Source organism: Henckelia pumila, unplaced genomic scaffold (assembly GCF_033568475.1).
Source record: "Henckelia pumila isolate YLH828 unplaced genomic scaffold, ASM3356847v2 CTG_466, whole genome shotgun sequence".
NCBI lineage: Eukaryota > Viridiplantae > Streptophyta > Magnoliopsida > Lamiales > Gesneriaceae > Henckelia > Henckelia pumila.
In genome coordinates, this window is record NW_027331833.1 from 6,048,657 (window position 1) to 6,071,445 (window position 22,789).

Consider the following 22,789-nt stretch of genomic DNA (forward strand, 5'->3'; position numbering starts at 1 on the left):
CGAGTGTTCAGTTATATAGTGTGAGTTATACACTTGAGGGCCCTATCGGTTATAATAGAGGATCTGGAATAACCAAGGAGTGGTTATAGTCATCTGGGACTAGCGAATCCAAAGGGCTATCTACGAACGAAGGTATGGTCCGGGAATCTATTTAAATTTTGGGAGTACTTATTAGCTTAGTTAAGACTTATAGAATTTATGTAGTGATATGGTGAACTTTTTAATATAGGCTTCGAACCTAGGATCCGACTATACTTGAACTAGCCTAGAGGTACGTACACATTGACTGAGATTGCCAGCGAGTATACATGTTTATATGTTGCATTTATTTGGCATTATTATATGGCATGATATATGATTTACCGCTTTCTATATTCATATGTCATGTGCATATACACGTTGAGCCTATACCTTATTATACCTGACTATAGAGCCGCTCAGCTCTATACTCGATAGTCTGTCACTGAGAGTACCACGACGGCGGGGGCATTTATGTCTGTCTACTCTGGTGTACTTGACGAGTGTGGTTGCACCCAGAGGTTGATCCATGCGGTGGCAGCACTCATGTGGCGCCAGTACTGAGCATGACTTTTCAGATGACCCTTTACCAGTCATCATGTTGCATGCATCATATTTATACATGTACTCATGTTTATGTACTGAGCGTTAGCGCTCACGTCCTAGTTTTCATCTTGGACACCCTATTCCATAGGGTAGGTCACAGGATGGACGGAGCCGGTAGTTTGAGGCAGGACTAGGGAGCCGGAGCTTTTCAAGGGAATTTATACAGCAAGATTTGTTTTAGCTGTATAATGTTTAATTTTAAGTTCTTCGATTTGGTTTTATCACTACAGATTTAAGCCTGGATTATGTTACTAAGCTGATATGTAAATTATGGTTAAGTTTCCGCACGTTTTTACTCTGTTAAATATTTTGCTGTATTAAGTTTAATGCATGATATTAGTTGCCAGTTAGTAGGTGATTCCATGCATGGGTCACTACATTTTTGATATCAGAGCATGCTTAGATTTTGGGATTAGTACTTGGGATTTAGAATTAGTTTTGAGTAATTCTTGTGCATTTGGGATTTTAATGTGCAATTCTTTTCAGGATATGGCTGACAAGAGTCATGGTAGTGTTGGCCAGGGAGGTGGTCATCATCATCATCATCACCACCATCATGATGATCAATATCGTCATCATGAGGGTAGACGTCGCTACTCTATTAATAAATTCATGCAAGTAGGACCAAAACCTTTGGTGGGAGGCGAGAATCCTGAACAAGCAAGAAGTTGGATGTCTAAACTCGAGAGTACTTTTCGTGCTTTCGATTGTACTGAGGATCAGAAATTGGAAGTTCTAGAATTTGTTCTAGAGGATCGAGCACGTTTTTGGTGGGATGCTAAAGCTGCTCAGGCACGTACTGAGAGAGGACAGGTGACTTGGGGAGATTTCTGTCAGCAGTTCCAGAAACTGTATTTTCCTCCAGCTGTTCGCCAAGCACGATCGATGGAGTTGCTTACTCTGAGGCAAGGATCAATGACTATTGATCAATATCAGCAACAATTTCTTGATCTGCTACCTTTCAGTCCTCATATTAATGAGAGTGATGCATCGAAGTATGATCTCTTTCTACAAGGTCTGAACCAAGATATCTACTCACAGGTTGTTGTCTGTGATGACCCAGTATCTTATGAGACTTTGGTGAACCGTTGCTGTCTTGTGGAGACCAGCAACAGGCGTGCACAGTTTTTGATGCCAGCTCAGCTTAGTGGATCATTTGAGCCTAGAGCTCAATCTGTTGTGCAATCTGGACCTACGTCTTCTTCTACTCCTACTACTTCATCTGGATCTCATGGTTCACGAGGTATGTTCCGTTTTGGGAAAAAGAAGAAGAAGGAGGAGTTTTGTAGTCACTGTGGAGGGAAGCATCCTGCAACTTCATGTCGGAGAGCTACTAGTGCTTGTTATATTTGCAGTCAGCAGGGACATCTGCGGAGAGATTGTCCTTAGCGCATGGGTTCTGCTAGTGGATCAGGATCATAGGTTGGATCTCAGGCTTCTACTTTTCTACGACAGCAGCCAGCACCACAGAGTTCTTCTGGTTACCGTCCCCAGTCTCAAGGGCAGGTATTTGCTCTGTCTCAAGAACAGGCTACTGAGGGAAGCGATCGCATGTTGGCAGGTACCTTTTTGTTATGTGGTATTTCTGTACTTGTTTTAATTGATACTGGAGCATCGCATTCCTTTATTTCTAGTCGCTTTGTTAAGAGACATAGATTATCTTATGTATCATTAGATATGGATTTAGTTGTATCTACTCCGCTGGAGCAGGAGATAGTAACTAAGCGTCTAGTGATGGGTTGCCTTCTAGAGTTTGAAGGCAATGTATTGTCAGCTAATTTGATGATATTAGCGATGGCAGATTTTGATTGTATTTTGGGAATAGATATACTGACTTTGTATCACGCTACTGTGGATTGTTATCAGCGTCTGGTACAGTTTCATCCTGCTAAGGGTGATAGCTGGTATTTTTATGGTGAGGGTGCGCGACCTCCGATGCCACTTGTTTCGGCTCTGAAGGCATGTCATGTCTTGGAGTCATGTGGGGAGGGCTACCTTATCTATGCAGTTGATATGTCCATGAGTAGTACGGGTATTGATCAGTTACCGGTAGTCGGTGAGTTTCCTGATGTATTCCCTGATGAGATTCTTGGTTTTCCTCCGATGCGAGAGGTTGAATTTGGTATTGATTTAGTACCAGGAACTATGCCTATATCTCGAGCGCCTTATCGTCTAGCACCATCAGAGATGAGGGAATTGAAACAGCAGTTACATGATCTGCTTGATAAGGGATATATTCGTCCGAGTGTTTCTCCGTGGGGAGCACCTGTTTTGTTCGTCAAGAAGAAATATGGATCGATGCGATTGTGTATTGATTACAGGCAGTTGAATCGTGTCACCATCAAGAATAAGTATCCTTTGCCACGAATTGATGATTTGTTTGATCAACTACAGGGTACTTCTGTTTACTCGAAGATAGATCTGAGATCTGGATACCACCAGATGCGGGTACGAGACTCAGATATTTCTATGACTGCTTTTAGGACCAAATACGGGCATTATGAATTTCTGGTAATGCCATTCGGTTTGACGAATGCACCGGCAGTCTTTATGAATCTGATGAATCAGGTATTTTGAGAATATCTGGATAGATTTGTCATCGTCTTCATTGATGATATTCTTGTCTATTCTCATGACAAGGATGAGCATGCACAACATTTGAGGATTGTTTTACAGACGTTACGAGATAAGCAGCTGTATGCGAAATTGAGCAAGTGTGAATTCTGGCTTGATCGGGTAGTGTTTCTCGGTCATGTAATTTCTAATGAAGGGATATCTGTTGATCTTAGTAAGATAGAGGCAGTGCTGAACTGGTCTCGTCCGACGACGGTTGCTGAGATTCGTAGTTTCTTGGGTCTAGCTGGATATTACCATCGGTTCATCGAGAATTTTGCACAGTTGGCCAGACCTTTGACACAGCTTACACGGAAAGATGATGCCTTCATATGGTCCTCGGATTGTGAGGAGTCATTTCACGAGCTGCGTGGACGTCTTACTACTGCACCTGTGTTAGCTCTACCTTCTGGATCAGGAGGTTATGTTGTCTATACTGATGCCTCTGGTCAGGGGTTAGGATGTGTTCTGACACAGCATGGACATGTTATTGCCTATGCTTCTCGACAGTTGAAGACACATGAGAGTAATTATCCAGTACATGATCTCGAGTTAGCCGCCATTGTATTTGCACTCAAGATCTGGAGGCATTATCTTTATGGCGAGAAATTTGAGATATTCACGGATCATAAGAGTTTGAAGTATTTATTAACTCAGGTGGAGTTGAATATGCGACAGAGACGCTGGATGGATCTTCTGAAGGATTATGATTGTGAAATCAAATATCATCCAGGTTTTGTTAATCTTACTGCTGATGCCTTGAGTCGGCAGGTGAGACTTTTTGCACTTCAGACTAGTGAAGTATCTCATATGATTCAAGAGTGTTGTTCATTGAGTTTTACGCTCAAGCACAAGAAAGGGAGAAATGGGATTCGATTATATACTATTTTGTCTGAGCCAGCATTGTATTCTCGGATCAGAGATGCTCAGATATCTGATGTTAAGACTCAGCGTTTGGCACGTTTAGCCAATGGAGTTAATACATCTGGATTTTATTTTCAGGCAGATGGTTTATTGTGCTTATCTAATCGAGTGGTTGTATCTAATGTTGCGGAGCTCAGGAACGATATTCTATCTCAAGCTCACAGGAGTCGATTATCAGTTCATCCTGGAAGCATGAAAATGTATAAAGACTTGCGAACTAGATTCTGGTGGAAATGGATGAAGCGGATTGTGTATCAATTTGTTTCAAGATGTTTGGTTTGTCAATAGGTCAAGTGTAGTGACCCTTACCCGGATCACCTACTAAACAGAACTTAGGCATGCAATTAACTTAATAAAACAGATATCAGAATAAAACTGCGGAAACCATAAACATTATACAATCCCAAGTAAAGAAATCTGTAATTTATCCAATAATATACAACCAAATCGAATAGCTGTATAAACCCAAACAACAGTAATAAAACCTAAGCGAAGCTCCAGCTGGCCAACCGCTGACTAGCCCCTCCTGGATCCACCCTCCTCGTCTAATCGCAAACCTGTCCCATGGAATAGGGTGTCCAGAAAATACAGAGTACGAGACGTGAGCATAAAACGCTCAGTGCGAGAGTATGAGTATACATGCATGCAAAGTGAACTCCCTATAGACTCGAGGTCAAGGATCAGATAACAGAGACAGACCGGGCCCTGGTATGTAGCACGCTGCGCCGTCGCTTCAGGAGGTGGCTCCCATACCGAGATAACCGTGGATACGCCGGACCCAAATCGATGGAAGTCCATCCACTAACAGGATAGGGTACAACCCTACTAACAGACATCTCGAAAGAGATACAGCAAGATGCAAATGAATGCAGCATAATATCATGGCATATAAATCATGCAGTCACATAATACATGCATACTCAGTCAGGATATCTCGAACAGTACTTTCGTACCTCAATACAGTGCAAGCTCTACCAACTCTAGGTCCACGCCTATAGTCTGCTCTACACTGCCAAATGATACTACTATCATTAAAGTGCTCTAAAAGCCTTAACTAAGCTATTGCATACTCCTAAATATTTATAGGAAGCAAAAGCTATACCTTCGTCCGTCGTTAGCCCTTTGATGTCGATGCCTCCAGAACTTGGGCACAACTTCGCTACGACTACCGAACGCCTCGCCGACCTCCGGACCAAGCCTAAGAAGACTAGAACAGCTCCAAAAGGACTAGAAAGGAAAGGAGAACTCGGAATTGGCAAATGAAAGTGAAGCCTCGGCCTTCTATTTATAGACAACGATCGGAACTTCCGATCCTTGATCGGAATGTCCGAACCTCGATCGGAACGTCCGATCCTGCCATCGGAGCTTCCGAAGATCCTGATCTGCCACGTGTCAAAATATCACTAGTTGACTCCGGATAGGGGTGATCGGAGCTTCCGGTCCTGATCGGAGCTTCCGATCTCACCTTCGGAGCTTCCGAACTCTACCCAAGTAATCATGATCGATTCCTTTAATTACTCAATTAGAGTACGGGCTACTACATTCTCCCCCACTTAAGATATTTCGTCCTCGAAATCAGATCTTAAGTACCGAATGCAAATACAGAAATCAGAAACATTCTTTATTCAAATCAAATGTTTACAGAGTTTGCAACTGAATACAACTTAAAGAATGAAATCAAAACAACTTAGGATGGTCTTTACGCATCCTGTCCTCAAGCTCCCAAGTAGCTTCCTCAGTGCCTCGGCGCTGCCACTGAACTAAAACCAAAGGAATGACTTTGTTCCGTAAAACCTTATCCTTATAATCAAGGATACAAAGAGGTTTCTCAACATAAGTCAAATCCTTGTCTGCCTGAACCTCAGACCGCTGCAGAATATGAGATTCATCCGCCACATACCGTCGCAACAGAGATACGTGGAACACGTCGTGAATACTGGATAGATGCGATGGCAAAGCTAGTCGATAAGCCAAATCGCCAATGCTCTCCAAGATCTCAAACGGACCGATAAATCTGGGAGACAACTTGCCCTTAAGGCCAAATCTGAGAATCTTGCGGAAATGTGACACTCTCAGAAACACTTTCTCCCCGACCTCGAACTGCAAAGGCCTACGCTTGATATTAGCATAGCTGGCCTGACGATCCTGTGCAGTCTTAATCCGTTTCTTGATTTGATCAACAATATTTATCGCCTGTTGGATAAACTTCGGTCCCTCAGCCTGTCTCTCCCCCACTTCTTCCCAGAAGAGTGGAGTACGACAACGTCGCCCATACAACGCCTCAAAAGGTGCCATCCCAATACTAGTGTGATAGCTGTTGTTGTAAGCGAACTCGATCAACGGCAAATGATCCTGCCAGGCTGAACCACAATCCATGACGCACGCTCTAAGCATATCCTCTAACGTACGGATAGTGCGCTCTGACTGACCATCAGTCTCCGGATGATAGGCTGTACTCAAACTGAGAGTAGTACCCATCGCACGCTGAACACTCCCCCAGAATCTAGAAGTAAACCTGGGGTCCCGATCGCTGACAATGCTCACAGGCACTCCATGAAGTCGGACGATCTCCTGAATGTACATCCGTGCCATGCGATCCACAGAGTACTCTCGGCTATAGGCAATGAAATACGCTGACTTGGTGAGTCGGTCCACCACAACCCAGATAGCATCACAGTTCCTCGGGGATACCGGCAAATGGGTCACAAAGTCTATTGTGATAAACTCCCATTTCCATTCAGGAATAGGCAGACTGTGAAGCAATCCTCCAGGTCGTCGGTGCTCTGCCTTGACCTGTTGACACACCAAACATCTCGAAACAAACTGATAAACACTGCGTTTCATTCCCTTCCACCAGAAACGAGTACGTAGATCCTTGTACATCTTGTTGCTCCCAGGATGAATACTCAACTTAGTGCGATGTGCCTGAGACAAAATCTCCTCTCGCAACTCTTCATCCTGCGGAATCACAAGCCTACCAGACAAACACAGAAAGCCATCTGACTGATAATGAAATCCAAACGAGCTACCCTCGTTAGCTAGACGAGCTAAACGCTGGGTCTTCGAATCAGACATCTGAGCATCTCGGATCTGCGAATACAAGGCTGGCTCAGATAATATCGCAAACATCTGGATACTCTGCATACCTTTCTTATGCTTGAAGGTATAACCTGAAGTACAACAGTCACTAATCGCACTAGACATCGAACAAGTCTGAAGTGCGGATAGTCGCACCTTGCGACTCAAAGCATCAGCGGTGAGATTAGCAGCTCTCGGATGGTACTTAATCTCGCAATCATAGTCCTTAAGCAAATACATCCAACGTCTCTGCCTCATGTTCAACTCTGCCTGAGTGAACAAATACTTGAGACTCTTATGGTCGGTGAAGATCTCAAATTTCTCGCCATACAGATAATGACGCCAGATCTTCAAAGCGAACACAATGGCTGCTAACTCCAAATCATGGACTGGGTAGTTGTCCTCGTGAAGCTTCAGCTGTCTAGAAGCGTATGCGATCACATGCCCATTCTGATTCAGGACACAACCTAACCCCTGAAGAGAAGCATCCGTGTAAACTACATACCCTCTAGATCCTGATGGTAATGCCAACACCGGCGCAGAAGTCAACCGCCGTCGAAGCTCACGGAAATTCTCCTCGCACTCGGAGGACCACTCGAAATCCACACCCTTGCGGGTAAGCTGCGTCAACGGTCAAGCTAACTGAGAGAAGTTCAGAATGAAGCGACGATAATACCCTGCTAGACCCAGAAAACTACGGATCTCAACAACTGTCATCGGACGCGACCAATTAAGTACCGCTTCAATCTTGCTTGGATCAACAGAAATCCCCTCCCTGGATATGATATGGCCAAGAAAGACCACTCTATCCATCCAAAACTCACACTTGCTCAGCTTGGCGTACAACTGCTCATCTCGAAGAGTCTGTAGTACCAACCGCAAGTGAGAAACATGCTCTTCCGTATTACGTGAATACACCAAGATGTCATCAATGAAGACCACGACAAACTTGTCCAAATACTCCCTGAAGACACGGTTCATCAAATCCATGAATATAGCCGGCGCATTAGTCAAACCAAATGGCATCACTAGGAACTCGTAATGCCCATAGCGAGTACGGAATGCAGTCTTGGCTACGTCCTGATCACGGACTCTCAACTGATGATACCCAGATCTCAAGTCAATCTTGGAGTAAACTGATGTGCCCTGCAGTTGGTCAAACAAGTCATCAATACGAGGCAACGGATACTTGTTCTTCACGGTGACTCGATTCAGCTGCCGATAGTCAATGCACAGCCGCATCGACCCATCCTTCTTCTTCACGAAGAGAACAGGAGCTCCCCAAGGAGATACACTAGGATGAATGTACCCCTTGTCCAAAAGATCCTGTAGCTGATTCTTCAACTCACGCATCTCTGACGGAGCCAGACGATACGGTGCTCTAGAAATAGGCGAAGTACCCGGCATCAACTCTATGCCAAACTCGACTTCCCTAGCAGGAGGAAAACCCGGAATCTCATCGGGAAATACATCTGGAAATTCATCCACCACAGGAATGCTCTCTATCCCAATACTCTCAGCGGACAAATCAACTGCATAGATAAGGTAGCCTTCCCCGCCAGACTCTAGAGCTCGACAGGCTCTCAAAGCTGATACCAAAGGCATCGGGGGTCGCGCTCCCTCACCATAGAAAAACCAACTCTCACTCCCTTCCGGATGAAAGCGTACTAATCTCTGATAGCAGTCCACTGAAGCTCGATAGGTAGTTAACATATCTATTCCCAGAATGCAATCAAAGTCGTCCATCGCCAGGACCATGAGATTCGCTAACAGAATGTTCCCTTCGAACTCTAAAGAGCAACCCATCACTAGACGCTTAGCCAAAGCAGATTGGCCCGTCGGAGTAGAAATAGACATCACCACGTCTAGTGCAATGTATGGTAACTTATGCCTCTTAACAAAACGTGCAGAAATGAAGGAATGAGATGCACCAGTGTCAATAAGTACAAGAGCAGGTATTCCAAAAAGCAGAAATGTACCTGCGATGACTTTCTCATTCTCCTCCACAGCCTGATCATGTCTCAGGGCAAACACCTGGCCAGAAGCTCGTGGCCTCAAATGAGAACTCCCAGCAGACTGTCCCTGCGACCTCTGCTGAACGGTGGCCTGAGAACCCGATGCTGAACCAGAACCAGAACCAGAACCGCCTCCCCCAGACTGTGGACAATCCCTCCGGATATGACCAGTCTCTCCACAATGGAAACAAGCTCCAGAAGCTCTACGGCACTTGTCGGATGGATGGTTCTTCCCACAGTGATCACACTTGTCCTTCTTACCGTAACGAACAACACCTCCAGAACCAGAGGAAGAAGAAGATCCAGATTTCTTGAAAGTTTGGGCACGGGGACCCAAAGAACTAGCAGGCCTCGACTGAGGGAAAGACCTGTTCCACCGAATGCTGTCCTCCGCCTGGTGACAATGGCTCACCAAACCCTCGTAGGACATGTCGTCGCCAACAGCCACACGGTCATGGATCTCAGGGTTAAGGCCCTGAAGGAACAGATTATACTCATCTCTGAGCTATCAGCAATCTCGGGCCAATAGGATAGCAGATCAAAGAACCTCTGCTGATACTCATTGATAGACATGGCTCCCTGTCGTAGACTCAGTAGCTCGCCTGCCTTCGACTGATGGAGTGCAGGAGGAAAATACCGCTTTGGAAAGCTGTGCGGAACTCGGCCCAGGTGGCCACTCCTCTCGCCGCAACAAAAGGTGCAGAAGTTAACCTCCACCACCTGCGCGCACGCCCATCCAGAAGATAGCCAAGGGTCTCCACCTTCTGCTCCTCAGTGCATTGGAAAGTCTGAAAAGTCGTCTCCATGCGGTCTAACCAGTTCTCCGCATCCTCCGGATACTCACCTCCAACTAAGGGCTTAGGACCCATAGCTAAGAATCGACGCACAGTGAAACGCTCGTCGTCATGGTGACGATGACGCCGTTCTCGACGAGGCTCCCGGTCGGCATCACCCCAACGCCCACCAACACTGCCATGAGAACTCTGGTCGTCACGATTTGACATCTACAAAAATACCTCAAGATGAGACTAAATCCCAAGAATTCTTTTGCATGCTCTGATACCATAAATGTAGTGACCCTTACCCGGATCACATACTAAACAGAACTTAGGCATGCAATTAACTTAATAAAACAGATATCAAAATAAAACTGCGGAAACCATAAACATTATACAATCCCAAGTAAAGGAATCTGTAATTTATCCAATAATATACAACCAAATCGAATAGCTGTATAAACCCAAACAACAGTAATAAAACCTAAGCGAAGCTCCAGCCGGCCAACCGCTGACTAGCCCCTCCTGGATCCACCCTCCTCGTCTAATCGCAAACCTGCCCCATGGAATAGGGTGTCCAGAAAATACAGAGTACGAGACGTGAGCATAAAACGCTCAGTGCGAGAGTATGAGTATACATGCATGCAAAGTGAACTCCCTATAGACTCGAGGTCAAGGATCAGATAACAGAGACAGACCGGCCCTGGTATGTAGCACGCTGCGCCATCGCTTCAGGAGGTGGCTCCCATACCGAGATAACCGTGGATACGCCGGACCCAAATCGATGGAAGTCCATCCACTAACAGGATAGGGTACAACCCTACTAACAGACATCTCGAAAGAGATACAGCAAGATGCAAATGAATGCAGCATAATATCATGGCATATAAATCATGCAGTCACATAATACATGCATACTCAGTCAGGATATCTCGAACAGTACTTTCGTACCTCAATACAGTGCAAGCTCTACCAACTCTAGGTCCACGCCTATAGTCTGCTCTACACTGCCAAATGATACTACTATCATTAAAGTGCTCTAAAAGCCTTAACTAAGCTATTGCATACTCCTAAATATTTATAGGAAGCAAAAGCTATACCTTCGTCCGTCGTTAGCCCTTTGATGTCGATGCCTCCAGAACTTGGGCACAACTCCGCTACGACTACCGAACGCCTCGCCGACCTCCGGACCAAGCCTAAGAAGACTAGAACAGCTCCAAAAGGACTAGAAAGGAAAGGAGAACTCGAAATTGGAAAATGAAAGTGAAGCCTCGGCCTTCTATTTATAGACAATGATCGGAACTTCCGATCCTTGATCGGAACGTCCGAACCTCGATTGGAACGTCCGATCCTGCCATCGGAGCTTCCGAAGATCCTGATCTGCCACGTGTCAAAATATCACTAGTTGACTCCGGATAGGGGTGATCGGAGCTTCCGGTCTTGATCGGAGCTTCCGAACTCTACCCAAGTAATCATGATCGATTCCTTTAATTACTCAATTAGAGTACGGGCTACTACATCAAGGATGAACATCGACGACCAGGTGGATTACTGCAGAATCTTGAGATTCCCGAATGGAAGTGGGAGCACGTAACTATGGATTTTGTTACCCACTTACCTATGACTTCACGTCAGTGTGATGCTATCTGGGTTGTTGTTGACCGTTTGACGAAATCAGCACACTTTATTCCTTATAACCGGGAGTATTCTTATGATCGCATGGCATGTTTATACATCCAGGAGATAGTGCGATTGCATGGGATTCCAGTGAGCATAGTCAGTGATAGAGACCCGCGATTTACCTCACGTTTTTGGGGTAGTTTTCAGGAGGCGTTGGGTACCACTCTGAGTTTGAGCACTGCATATCATCCGGAGACTGACGGACAGTCAGAGCAGACGATTCGTACATTGGAGGATATGCTACGTTCTTCTGTCATGGACTTTGGCTTATCTTGGCAGGATCAGTTACCTTTGATCGAATTTGCCTACAATAACAGTTATCATCGTAGTATTGATATGGCACCTTTCGAGGTATTGTACGATCGATGGTGTCGTACTCCGTTATTCTGGGATGAAGTCGGGGAACGACAAGTCGAGGGTCATGAATTGGTGCAGCAGATTGTAGACAAGGTAGATTTGATCAAGCATAGGATCAAAGTTGCTCAAGATAGACAAGCCAGTTATGCTAATATTCGTCGCAGACCACTTCAGTTTGAGCCTGGTGAATATGTGTTTCTACGAGTATCACCTTTCAGGAAGGTGATGAGATTCGGCGTGAAAGGCAAGTTGTCTCCTCGTTTTATTGGACCTTTCCAGATACTGGAGAAGATCGGAGATGTTGCATATCGTTTGGCTTTACCACCAAATCTTTCCAGTATACATAATGTTTTTCATGTGTCGTTACTTCGACAGTATATAGCTGATGAATCTTATGTGATTCAGTCTACTGATATTCAACTAGAGCCAGATCTGTCTTTTGTTGAACGACCAATCCGTATCTTAGAAAAAAAGGAGAAAGTTCTTCGGAACAAGACTATACCACTTGTGATGGTACAGTGGCAGCGCCGAGGCGTTGAAGAAGCAACTTGGGAAACTGAGAGTCGTATGCAAGCAGAATATCCTGAGTTGTTTGCTTTGTATTTTTTATTACCATGTAGTTGTAATTACAGTTGTTGTAATAAAACATGGTTTGATGTTTCATATTATTATCTTGATTTGTCTTTAGATTTTATTTCGCGGACGAAATATCTAAAGGTGGGGAGAATGTAGTAACCCAGATTCCATTTTAAGATAATGATATGTTAAACATGATTAAGGGTTAGTAATTAACAAATTCCAGGACATAATTGGACTTCACAATTACCAGAGGGATCGCTGCATATAAGGGTGATAGCCAAGTTCCACTTTCCATGCTATGATATGGCATATAATTTTAAATGTGTCAAAACATGATTAAGGAGTCCTTATTTGGTAAAAATAAGTGGAAAATCAGCTCCGGAATGTCCGAAAATGATAGGAAGGGTCCCGGGGATCTCGGAGAGTTCGGAGGCACCGAAATGAGTTCGGAGGCACCGAAATGAGTTCGGACCATCCGAACTCAAAGACCAAGTTCGGACCATCCGAACCTGGGTTCGGAGGATCCGAACCCAGCACTTAGGAGGCTCTGAACTCCCCCAGACAGCAATGCTAGATGACTAATCCGCGATTTTCGACAAGTGTCGGGCATGCAGGTTCGGAGGGCCCGAACCCCAGTTCGGAGGCTCCGAACTCTGGCATATTTTGCCTATAAATAGGGCCATTCGGACGAGAAATTAGATATAAATCAAGTATTCCGAGTGTTCAGTTATATAGTGTGAGTTATACACTTGAGGGTCCTATCGGTTATAATAGAGGTTCTGGAATAACCAATGAGTGGTTATAGTCATCCGGGACTAGCGACTCCAAAGGGCTATCTACGGACGAAGGTATGGTCCGGGAATCTATTTAAGTTTTGGGAGTACTTATTAGCTTAGTTAAGGCTTATAGAATTTATGTAGTGATACGGTGAACTTTTGAATATAGGCTTGGAACCTAGGATCCTACTATACTTGAACTAGCCTAGAGGTACGTACACATTGACTGAGATTGCCAGCGAGTATACATGTTTATATGTTGCATTTATTTGGCATTATTATATGGCATGATATATGATTTACCGCTTTCTATATTCATATGTCATGTGCATATACACGTTGAGCCTATATCTTGTTATAACTGACTATAGAGCCGCTCAGCTCTATACTCGATAGTCTGTCACTGAGAGTACCGCGACGGCGGGGGCATTTATGTCTGTCTACTCTGGTGTACTTGACGAGTGTGGTTGCACCCAAAGGTTGATCCGTGCGGTGGCATCACTCATGTGACGCCGGTACTGAGCATGACTTTTCAGATGACCCTTTACCAGTCATCATGTTGCATGAATCATATTTATACGTGTACTCATGTTTATGTACTGAGCGTTAGCGCTCACGTCCTAGTTGTTATTTTGGACACCCTATTCCATGGGGCAGGTCGCAGGATGGACGAAGCCGGTAGTTCGAGGCAGGACTAGGGAGCCGGAGCTTTTCAGGGGAATTTATACAGCAGGATTTGTTTTAGCTGTATATTGTTTACTTTTAAGTTCTTCGATTTGGTTGTATCACTACAGATTTAAGCCTGGATTATGTTACTAAGCTGATATGTAAATTATGGTTAAGTTTTCGCACGTTTTTACTTTGTTAAGTATTTTGCTGTATTAAGTTTAATGCATGCTATTAGTTGCCAGTTAGTAGGTGATTCCATGCATGGGTCACTACACAATCCCCCTCCCCCACCACCAGATCAGAACGTGCAAGTGGAGGAGATCAAGAAATTGAAAGAAGAGATGGAGCTCTTGAAGAAGAAGCAGTCCGCATATCTAGCCATGCCATTTTGGAATATTTCCTTTTCCGCTGAGATACTGGAATCAGAACTCCCCAAAAACTTTAAGTTTCCGCACGTTGGGGAATATGATGGAAAAGGGGATCCGGAAGAGCACTTGTCTCGTTTTGAGAATGCTGCGTTGTTGCACAAATATTCTGACCCTATCAAGTGCTGGGTCTTCCTCAATACTTTGATAGGACCAGCTCAATAATGGTTCAACCTATTACGCCTAGAGGATATCAAGGAGTTCAAGGATTTTAGCAAGGCTTTCCTACACTATTTTGCTAGTAGCAAAAAGCATCCCACCACTACTCTCAGCCTTTTCGCTATCAAACAGCAAGGTCAAGAAGATTTTCAAGTATATATTCGTCGATTTAGTGCTCTGGCTCTTGAAGTACCTACTGCTACTACTGATCTGCTCATCAGCGCCTTCACCCAAGGACTTACTACAGGGGATTTTCTTAAATCCCTGATCAAAAAACCGCCGTATACATATGATGAACTGCTTGCTCGGTCCGAAAAATATGTGAATTTAGAGGAGATACAAGTTTTCCGATTGAATAGTGGGATGGACAGGCCACCAAGTCCGAAGAGCACCAGGATCCCTAACATACCTCGGAAGATGGGGCCATCTCCCCGATCCGAACTCCTAGGGCAATTCACATCCTTCACGCCTTTAAGGATGGGTAAAACTCAGGCCATGCGAATATGTGAAGAAGAGAGACTTCTACAGAGACCTCCATGGAGTGAGCAGGGGCCCCGCAGGCCAAAATCTGATAAGTAATGTGGCTTTCACAATGAGTATGGGCACAATACTAATGATTGTCGTCAGCTGGAGCAAGAGATTGAGAGAATAATGCAACAGGAGCCAGGGATGAAGGATAGTTTGGCACAAAAAAAGGAGGATATCCCTCGAATAAGAGGAGTCACGAAGGCCCCGGTCATTATGCATCAAGACCCCGACCTGGGCCGCCACAGGGAAATTTCAAGCGTCCGAATCAAAATCAACCTGGAAATAACCAAGGACCACCGCCTCCCACAAAAGGTGTCATCAACATGATATCTGAGGTACCGACTGATGGAGATTCCAATAGGGCAAGGAAGACAAGCAGTCGGAAATTGAGCAACATGGAGATAGCCGACCAGGTGGTTAGGACAGGCCCGACCCTTTCCTTTGGCCCGGATGATCTTAAAGGCTTGTCAGATACTACTCATAATGACGCACTGATTATTCGAGCTATGGTCGCTAATTACAATGTGGCCCAGATTTTTGTGGATTTCGGAAGCTCGGTCAATGTACTATTCCAAGAGACAATAAATCAGATGGATTTGGGAGAGTATAAAGTAGAACCAGTGGTGACATCATTGTTCGGGTTCACGGATCATGCCATCCGACCTACTGGATTGATCAATTTGCCGCTCACTTTGGGCAAGGACCGTACAAGTAAAACACGAATTGTCAGCTTTATTATCGTGGATGCACCATCAGCATACAACGTTATCTTGGGAAGACCAGCCATGACTACATTCATGGCCGTGGCTTCAGCACTATATCAAAAGATCAAATTTCTTGTGGGTAATGAAGTTGGCGAGGTTCAAGGAGATCAGAAGATTTCTCGAAAGTTCTACGTAGAAGAGGTACAGATAGAACAAAAAGCAGTCAAAATTAATCATGATGACCGACCCGGGCCTGTAGGTTGGCAACAAGTAAATTTGTTGGAAGAAGATACCCCTCTTACTGCCGAAGAAGAGTGCGAATAATTTTTTATTTTCCCTCCGACCGGGTCGGTCAAGGTGGCTCAAACGCTAGAAGCGTCTCTTAAAGAGCAATTAATACAATGTCTGATGGAGAACAAAGACGCCTTCGCATGGTCCGTATCTGATCTCTTGGGATTACAGAGAGAAGTAATGGAGAATAAGCTAAATGTTATACGGGACTATCGCCCCATTATTCAAAAGAAAAGACACTTCGGGCCTGAAAAAGATGTTGTGATTCAAGGGTAAGTTGAGGAACTTTTGAAAGCCGGAAACATTCAAGAAGTATATTTCCCGACCTGGTTATCAAATGTAGTACTGGTACCCAATTCTTTGGGCAAGTGGCGCATGTGCGTGGATTTTCGTGATCTGAACAAAGCATGCCCAAAGGATTGCTATCCCTTTCCCCGAATAGACTAGCTGGTGGATTCTACATCTGGGCACGAGTTGTTATGTTTCCTGGACGCCTATCAGGGGTATCATCAAATCCCTTTAGCCAAGGAAGATCAAAATAAAGTGAGTTTTGTCACTTCCACGGGGACTTATTGCTACGTGGTTATGCCCTTTGGGCTCAAAAATGCTGGGGCCACTTATCAAAGATTAATTGACAAAGTGTTCAAACAACAGATAGGAAAAAATATTGAGGTGTACGTGGATGACATTCTGGTTAAGAGCCGAATAGCTAAGCAATTCATTGCCGACCTGACTCAGACATTCCAGACACTACGCGAATATCGACTAATGTTAAACCCGAGCAAGTGCACATTCGGGGTTCAGACCGGGAAGTTCCTTGGGTACATGGTCACAAGAAGAGGAATTGAAGCTAATCCGAAAAAAGTTTAGGCCATTATCTCTATGACATCGCCTAAGAATATTCACGAAGTACAACGGTTGTCAGGAAGGATTGCCGCACTGGCTCGGTTCATCTCAAGATCGGCGGACAAAAGTTTTCTTTTCTTCAAAGCACTCAGAAAAACTAAAAACTTTGAGTGAGATGAACAAAGCGAAAAATCTTTTCAGGAATTGAAGGCATATTTGAGAGAACTACCAGTGTTGAATAAACCAGTTCAGGGGAAAGAGCTCTTTGTGTACTTAGCTGTCATGCCCAGGGCTGCCAGCTCGGTCATAGTCAGGAAGGAGGGAATGAATCATTTACCTGTATACTTTGTCAGCCATGCCTTGAAGGGAGCAGAGCTTAACTACATGACACAGGAAAAGCTAGCTCTGGCCCTCGTCATTACAGCCAGAAAACTAAGGCCCTATTTCCTATCTCATCCGATCATTGTTCTTACTAACAGCGCCTTGGGAAAAATCGCGGCCAACCCAGATGCATCGGGAAGATTGATCAAGTGGATTACAGAGTTAAGTGAGTATGACATAAAGTTTGAGCCCCGAACTGCTATCAAAGCTCAAGCCCTAGCTGATTTCTTAGAAGATACTGTTGAGTTAGGACAAGAAGACCATTGGAAGATATTTGTAGATGGATCATCTTGTCAAACAGGAAGCGGGGTTGGGATTGTGACAGTATCACCTTGGGGTAAGGAAACCAACATCTCAATAAGGTTGGATTTCCGAGCATCTAATAATGAAGCAGAATACGAAACACTCTTGCTCGGACTAAAGGCTGCTTGGAATCTCGGCATATCCCGAGCTACTCTTTATTCAGATTCACAGTTGGCCATACAACAGAGTAAGGGGAAGTTCAAAACTAAGAACGAAAAGATGATAAAATATGTTCAAGCATTGGACAAAGCCAAGGAAGACTTTACCGAACTCCTTATGGAGTTAATCCCGAGGACTGAAAATACAAAGGCCGATCACTTGGCCCGTCTTGCAAGTTCCGTTGGAGAACCATCTGAGCCCGGACTGAAGGGAAAAGAGATGATATCTCAACTTGAAAGTCTAGATGACATAATAGCGGACGTACTGGAAAGAGATTGGAGATATGACATACACAAACACCTAACCAAGAATGAGCTCCTGAACGACAGCATGAAGGCTCGGGAAATTAAAAGAAGAGCCTTACGTTTTGTGATGGTTGATAAAATACTTTTCAAGAGGTCATTCTCCCAACCTCTTCTCAAGTGTCTGGGCCCGGACGAGGCTAATTATGTCCTACGAGAGATACATGAAGGTTGTTGTGGAAATCATTTGGGTAGTATAGCCTTAGCTCGGAAGGCCCTCTTGGCCGGCTTTTTCTGGCCCACTATGAAGAAGGATGCATCCGCCCTGATCAACTCATGCTACAATTTCCAGAGGCATGCTAATTTACAATGGAGGCCCGCGGAATTTATGAGGGCAGTAGTAGCCGCCTGTCCTTTCGATCAATGGAACTCCTGATCCTTAGCCATAAGAGCATCTTCCAACTCCTTGATGCGCTCCTTAGCCGCATCCCATCCATCCTGAGCAGTCTCTATGTCCGACCTCATGTCATGTACTTCCTGACCATGAGCATCTTTAAGATCGCGGATTTGCCCGGTCAATGCGGCTATCCGTCTCACCAAAGCATCTTGGTTCAGAGAGTGGTCAGTTCGGGCCTTATAAGATCGAGCAGTGATCTCGCCCGCCCAGACCATGGCCTGCAAGGAATAGTGTGAAGTATTATTAAAGGGTAAGGGAATAAAAATTCTAAGTGCAAAATTGGAATAGAAAATACCTGCATGAAGGCCAAAGCTAGAGACTCCTCAACCTCTTTATCCGGGACCGCCCGAACTATATCTAGGTCCTTGGTAGAGACCATATGCTGCAAAATATTCAGACTCCCGGGCTGGTCTGGTCGGGCAAAGAATGAGACTCCCGGGCTGTAGGGATGGTCGGGATCCCCTCGCTCCATATGCTCGGGAAGGGACCCGAGATCAATGAAAACTTTCTCTTTCCCCTTTCCATGAACGGCAGGGTTGGATTGGGGAATGGGTTCTTGCTTGCTCGGGGCTTCATCTCCCCGAACTTTCTTGGCAGACTTCTTGGATTTCTGCTCGAAAATATGCGGTTTGGATTTAGTGGCAGATTCCGCGGGGGCCTCGGGTTTCTTTTGTTTCAACCTCTTGGCTGCAGCTTGGAAGTCAGCCGTCATTTTAGCTTCGATTATTCTTTCGTCTGTATATAAAGAAAAAGAAAAAGAAAAAGAAAAAGTTAATATGAGGGCACGGGAGAATAGAGAAGAAAGTGATTAAAAAAGTTAAGTGTTCCTACCTAAATCACCCTGAACCTCTATCCCTTTCCTACAAAAGCCATATTTGCAAAGCAGGTCTTCCTTGATTAGGCTTTCAATATCGAAGGTCTTTTCAGATAGGGTAGCAAGAAAGTTGGTGAAATTGTGGCTGGGTTGAGCAGGAAAGTCAGGGGAGGTAAAATTCATTGCCCAGTTGGATCGACACCTCCAAGGCTGCTCGGGCTTCGGACGAACAAAGAAAAATCTATTGTTCCAACCCTTGTGAGAACTTGGTTTCCCCTTTAAAAATTTGTACTCGTGTCGGATAGAAATATAAAATTGACCCGGGGTTGTCTTCTTGATTTGAAGGAATTTGGTAAAATTCCCCACATCTAAAAGAACCCAGAAAAAACAAAACAAGACTCCTAAGGATAGGATATAGCTAAAAGAGTTAGGGGTCAACTGGCTCGGGCATATACAAAAAAATTGGCACAAGGCCAAAATGATGTGCGGGATTGGAAATTTAAGACCCATTTTCACTTGGTCTAGGCTGAAAATTAGGAAACCCTTGGGAGGTTTATGAGCCCGGTCATGACGCCCTGGGATTATCAACGTATAGGCTTCGGGCATGCCCGACCTCTCTCTAATGGTTGGACCCATGTTCGGACTAAGATGGGAAGCAAGCACTTCAAACCAATGTTTCCCATCTTCTCTTAACTGGGCTTCGGCATTCCTAAGTTTGTGAAGTCTCCTCATCTTAGCTTCCCGAGTCTCAGAAGGGCTCGGGTTGGCATCCGATCCCTCGTGATCTGCGCGTCCAGGGGATTCGGGACGAGGAGAGGAAGGAGCGTCTACGAAAAGGGCTAATTCCCTAACAGTAGATTCATCAGGGGAAGACATCTTAACTTAATATTTAACAAAGAAACTTACAGAAGAAGGCAGTTGGTCGAAAATTATAAAGGAGAAGCTTGATAACTGACCAAGCCGGAAGGACACGAGAATAGTAGCTCGGGTCGGGAGAGATCTCGGAATTTTGACAGAGTAACGCCCACGCTGTAAAAGTGAAAAATGAAGTTTTTTACCTTCCTATTTATAGGAGGATTGAATTGCTCTTGATCGTTGGATTAGAATATTGATCAGCGATCCGAGGTGGGCCACGTCACTTAGGGAATCTCTCGGAAATCGTACCATCGCGAGATCTCTTCCGTCCAGAGAAAGCACATGACGAGGATCGAGATCCGGACCGTTTAGAGAAAACACATTGTGGTATATTACATTACAAGCATAATATATGGGGCTCGGGGTCCTATCAGAGGACTATATTGTCTAAATTTCATACTTCTTTAAACCAGTAGAGGGAGGTACTATTGATATCCCTAAACAATATACGGATCAGACCTGACCCGAGCCCAATAATCAATATTTTTGGAAAGGTACTTTGGGGCCCATCTAATATTATTTTATGAGAAGCCCAGTCTGGGATGGCCCTGTTAGAGAATAAGATCAGGATTCTACATTCATGGGCATGAGCCCTAACTGGTATGGTTGGAGACTGACCCGGGCCCAAGAAGGACCCAATATCTAGAACCTTCCAGTACTCTCAGACACATGAAGATCTGCAACAGATAAGGACAATATTCAATGAATCCAAGATTTGATATGATCTATAAGTTGATGTTTGATAAGTGTATTTTATACACTTAATTTATATATGATTTTAATTGTTAATTGTTTGTTTCGAGCAGATTTATGCTGTGTTTTGTTGTTTTTGTGCTTATAGAGAATTATTGATTTTTATTTGGAAAAGTGAAGAAAAATGAGAATTTAGAAGAGAAAAGAAGAGAAAATTTAAGGAAAAGAATTGAGAAAGAAAAGAATGAAAGAAAAGAACGATCAGAGTAGAAAGAAGAGAAACTTTATTGGGCTTTTGTTATTGGGCCTTGATTGAAGAAAGAACAGCGCTTCTCTTTAGCGCTTAAATAAGTGCTATCGCGCTTGATCATGGAAACTTTGGGAATTAAATTAGCGAACTTAAGGCGCGCCCACGCCTTCACATGAGCGCCCGCCCCGATCGCTGCCATTTCAGATTTTAATTATTTCGGGCAATTTTTATGGGCTTGATTTTGTGGGCTTTTGTATGCGATATAAAAAGAGATTTTTGTCAGACATAAGAAAGAGAGCCGCCACAACACCTTACGTACAGTACACATCAGAGAACAGAGCTTGATCGTGAAGATTTCTGGGAAGAATATTCTGGAGCTTAATTGAAGAACGAAGACGGAGATCGATAGACCGGACACGGCGTCGACGAAAAATTTGTTTCTTTTATCTTTTATTTATTTTATTCTGGATATGTTTGGATTTTTGAACATGTTTTTTTTTATTCAGAATTTTATTATGAACTAATTTTTATAGTCTAGAGGTCGGATGGAACCTGGTGTAGATACTTTCATGAATTTTTGATTTTATTGAATTATGTTTCTTCTAGATTAATTGTTTTTCTAGAATTGATTGTCTTTTCAATTACTTGATCACTATTTGATTTGTAATATTTATTTGAAATCTGGCACTCGGGAGAGGAGATTTTGAATAGGACCATTAGAAATTACACTGTTAATTATTTATACAACTCGGGAGAGTGTATAATTTTAACAGAGTTTTTAAAAAGAACAATGTTTTGTGATAGATCACTGCAAGTAGATTCTTAATAGGGATATTGGAATTTAATTATAGTTGATAAAAATTATTTGTTACTCGGGAGAGGGAAATAATAAACTTAAGTGTTATTGACTATTAATTGATTGGAATTCATGAAACTAAATTAATTAGAAATGATTGTTGTTGAAACCAAGTGAAATCTATACCTCTAGACCATTTTTCTCTGATTGAATTTTATCTGGAAGTTGTGTGCGTGCTTATCAAAACTCACTGATTATTTATTTTTCTGCAAAATTCTGAGTTATTGATTTTCTAGATAAAGTTTGGACTATTTTAATTACAAGCACTGAATATTTTCATTTTACTTCATGTGGTATCGATATCTGATTTTATCACTATATTAAAAATTGACACTCGTACGCTTGCGAGCGATTTTCACAACAAGATTTTGGCGTCGTTGCCGGGGAGTAAATTTTGATTATTTTTTAGTCTTGTTACCAATTAGTTTAGATTTTAATTTAGAGTTTTTTTTATTTTATTTTAAGTTACTAATTAATTTCTTCTTATTTTTAATTGCAGTATATGCGACGATCTCAAAGTGTGAATTCTCTACTTTTTGATCCGGAGATCGAACGAACTACACATGCTTTAAGAAGAGCTAGAAGAGAAGAAATTGAAAGAATGGCTGAAGAAGAAGCACAACAAGCTCCCTTGGTGCCAATCAGAGACCACTTCAGACCGACGATCCTGGCTCA

General features: G+C 43.7%; 1 protein-coding gene across 1 annotated transcript; it reads left to right on the forward strand.

The window, feature by feature from the left end:
• The first annotated feature begins 15,598 nt into the window (after nt 1–15,598).
• On the forward strand, nt 15,599–18,492 carry LOC140872646 (uncharacterized). The gene is made up of 4 exons (XM_073275534.1): nt 15,599–16,108; nt 16,700–17,026; nt 17,246–18,285; nt 18,390–18,492. Exons 1-4 carry the CDS (start codon nt 15,599–15,601, stop codon nt 18,490–18,492), a joined length of 1,980 nt encoding a protein of 659 aa, XP_073131635.1.
• The last annotated feature ends 4,297 nt before the right edge of the window (nt 18,493–22,789 follow it).

Coding starts and splice junctions, on each gene's coding strand:
- LOC140872646 (XM_073275534.1), top strand. CDS start 15,599: ATGGAGATAGCCGACCAGGTGGTTAGGACAGGCCCGACCCTTTCCTTT. Junction 16,109..16,699: donor GAAAGTTCTACGTAGAAGAG/GTACAGATAGAA, acceptor GACGCCTATCAG/GGGTATCATCAAATCCCTTT. Junction 17,027..17,245: donor GGAAGTTCCTTGGGTACATG/GTCACAAGAAGA, acceptor AAATCTTTTCAG/GAATTGAAGGCATATTTGAG.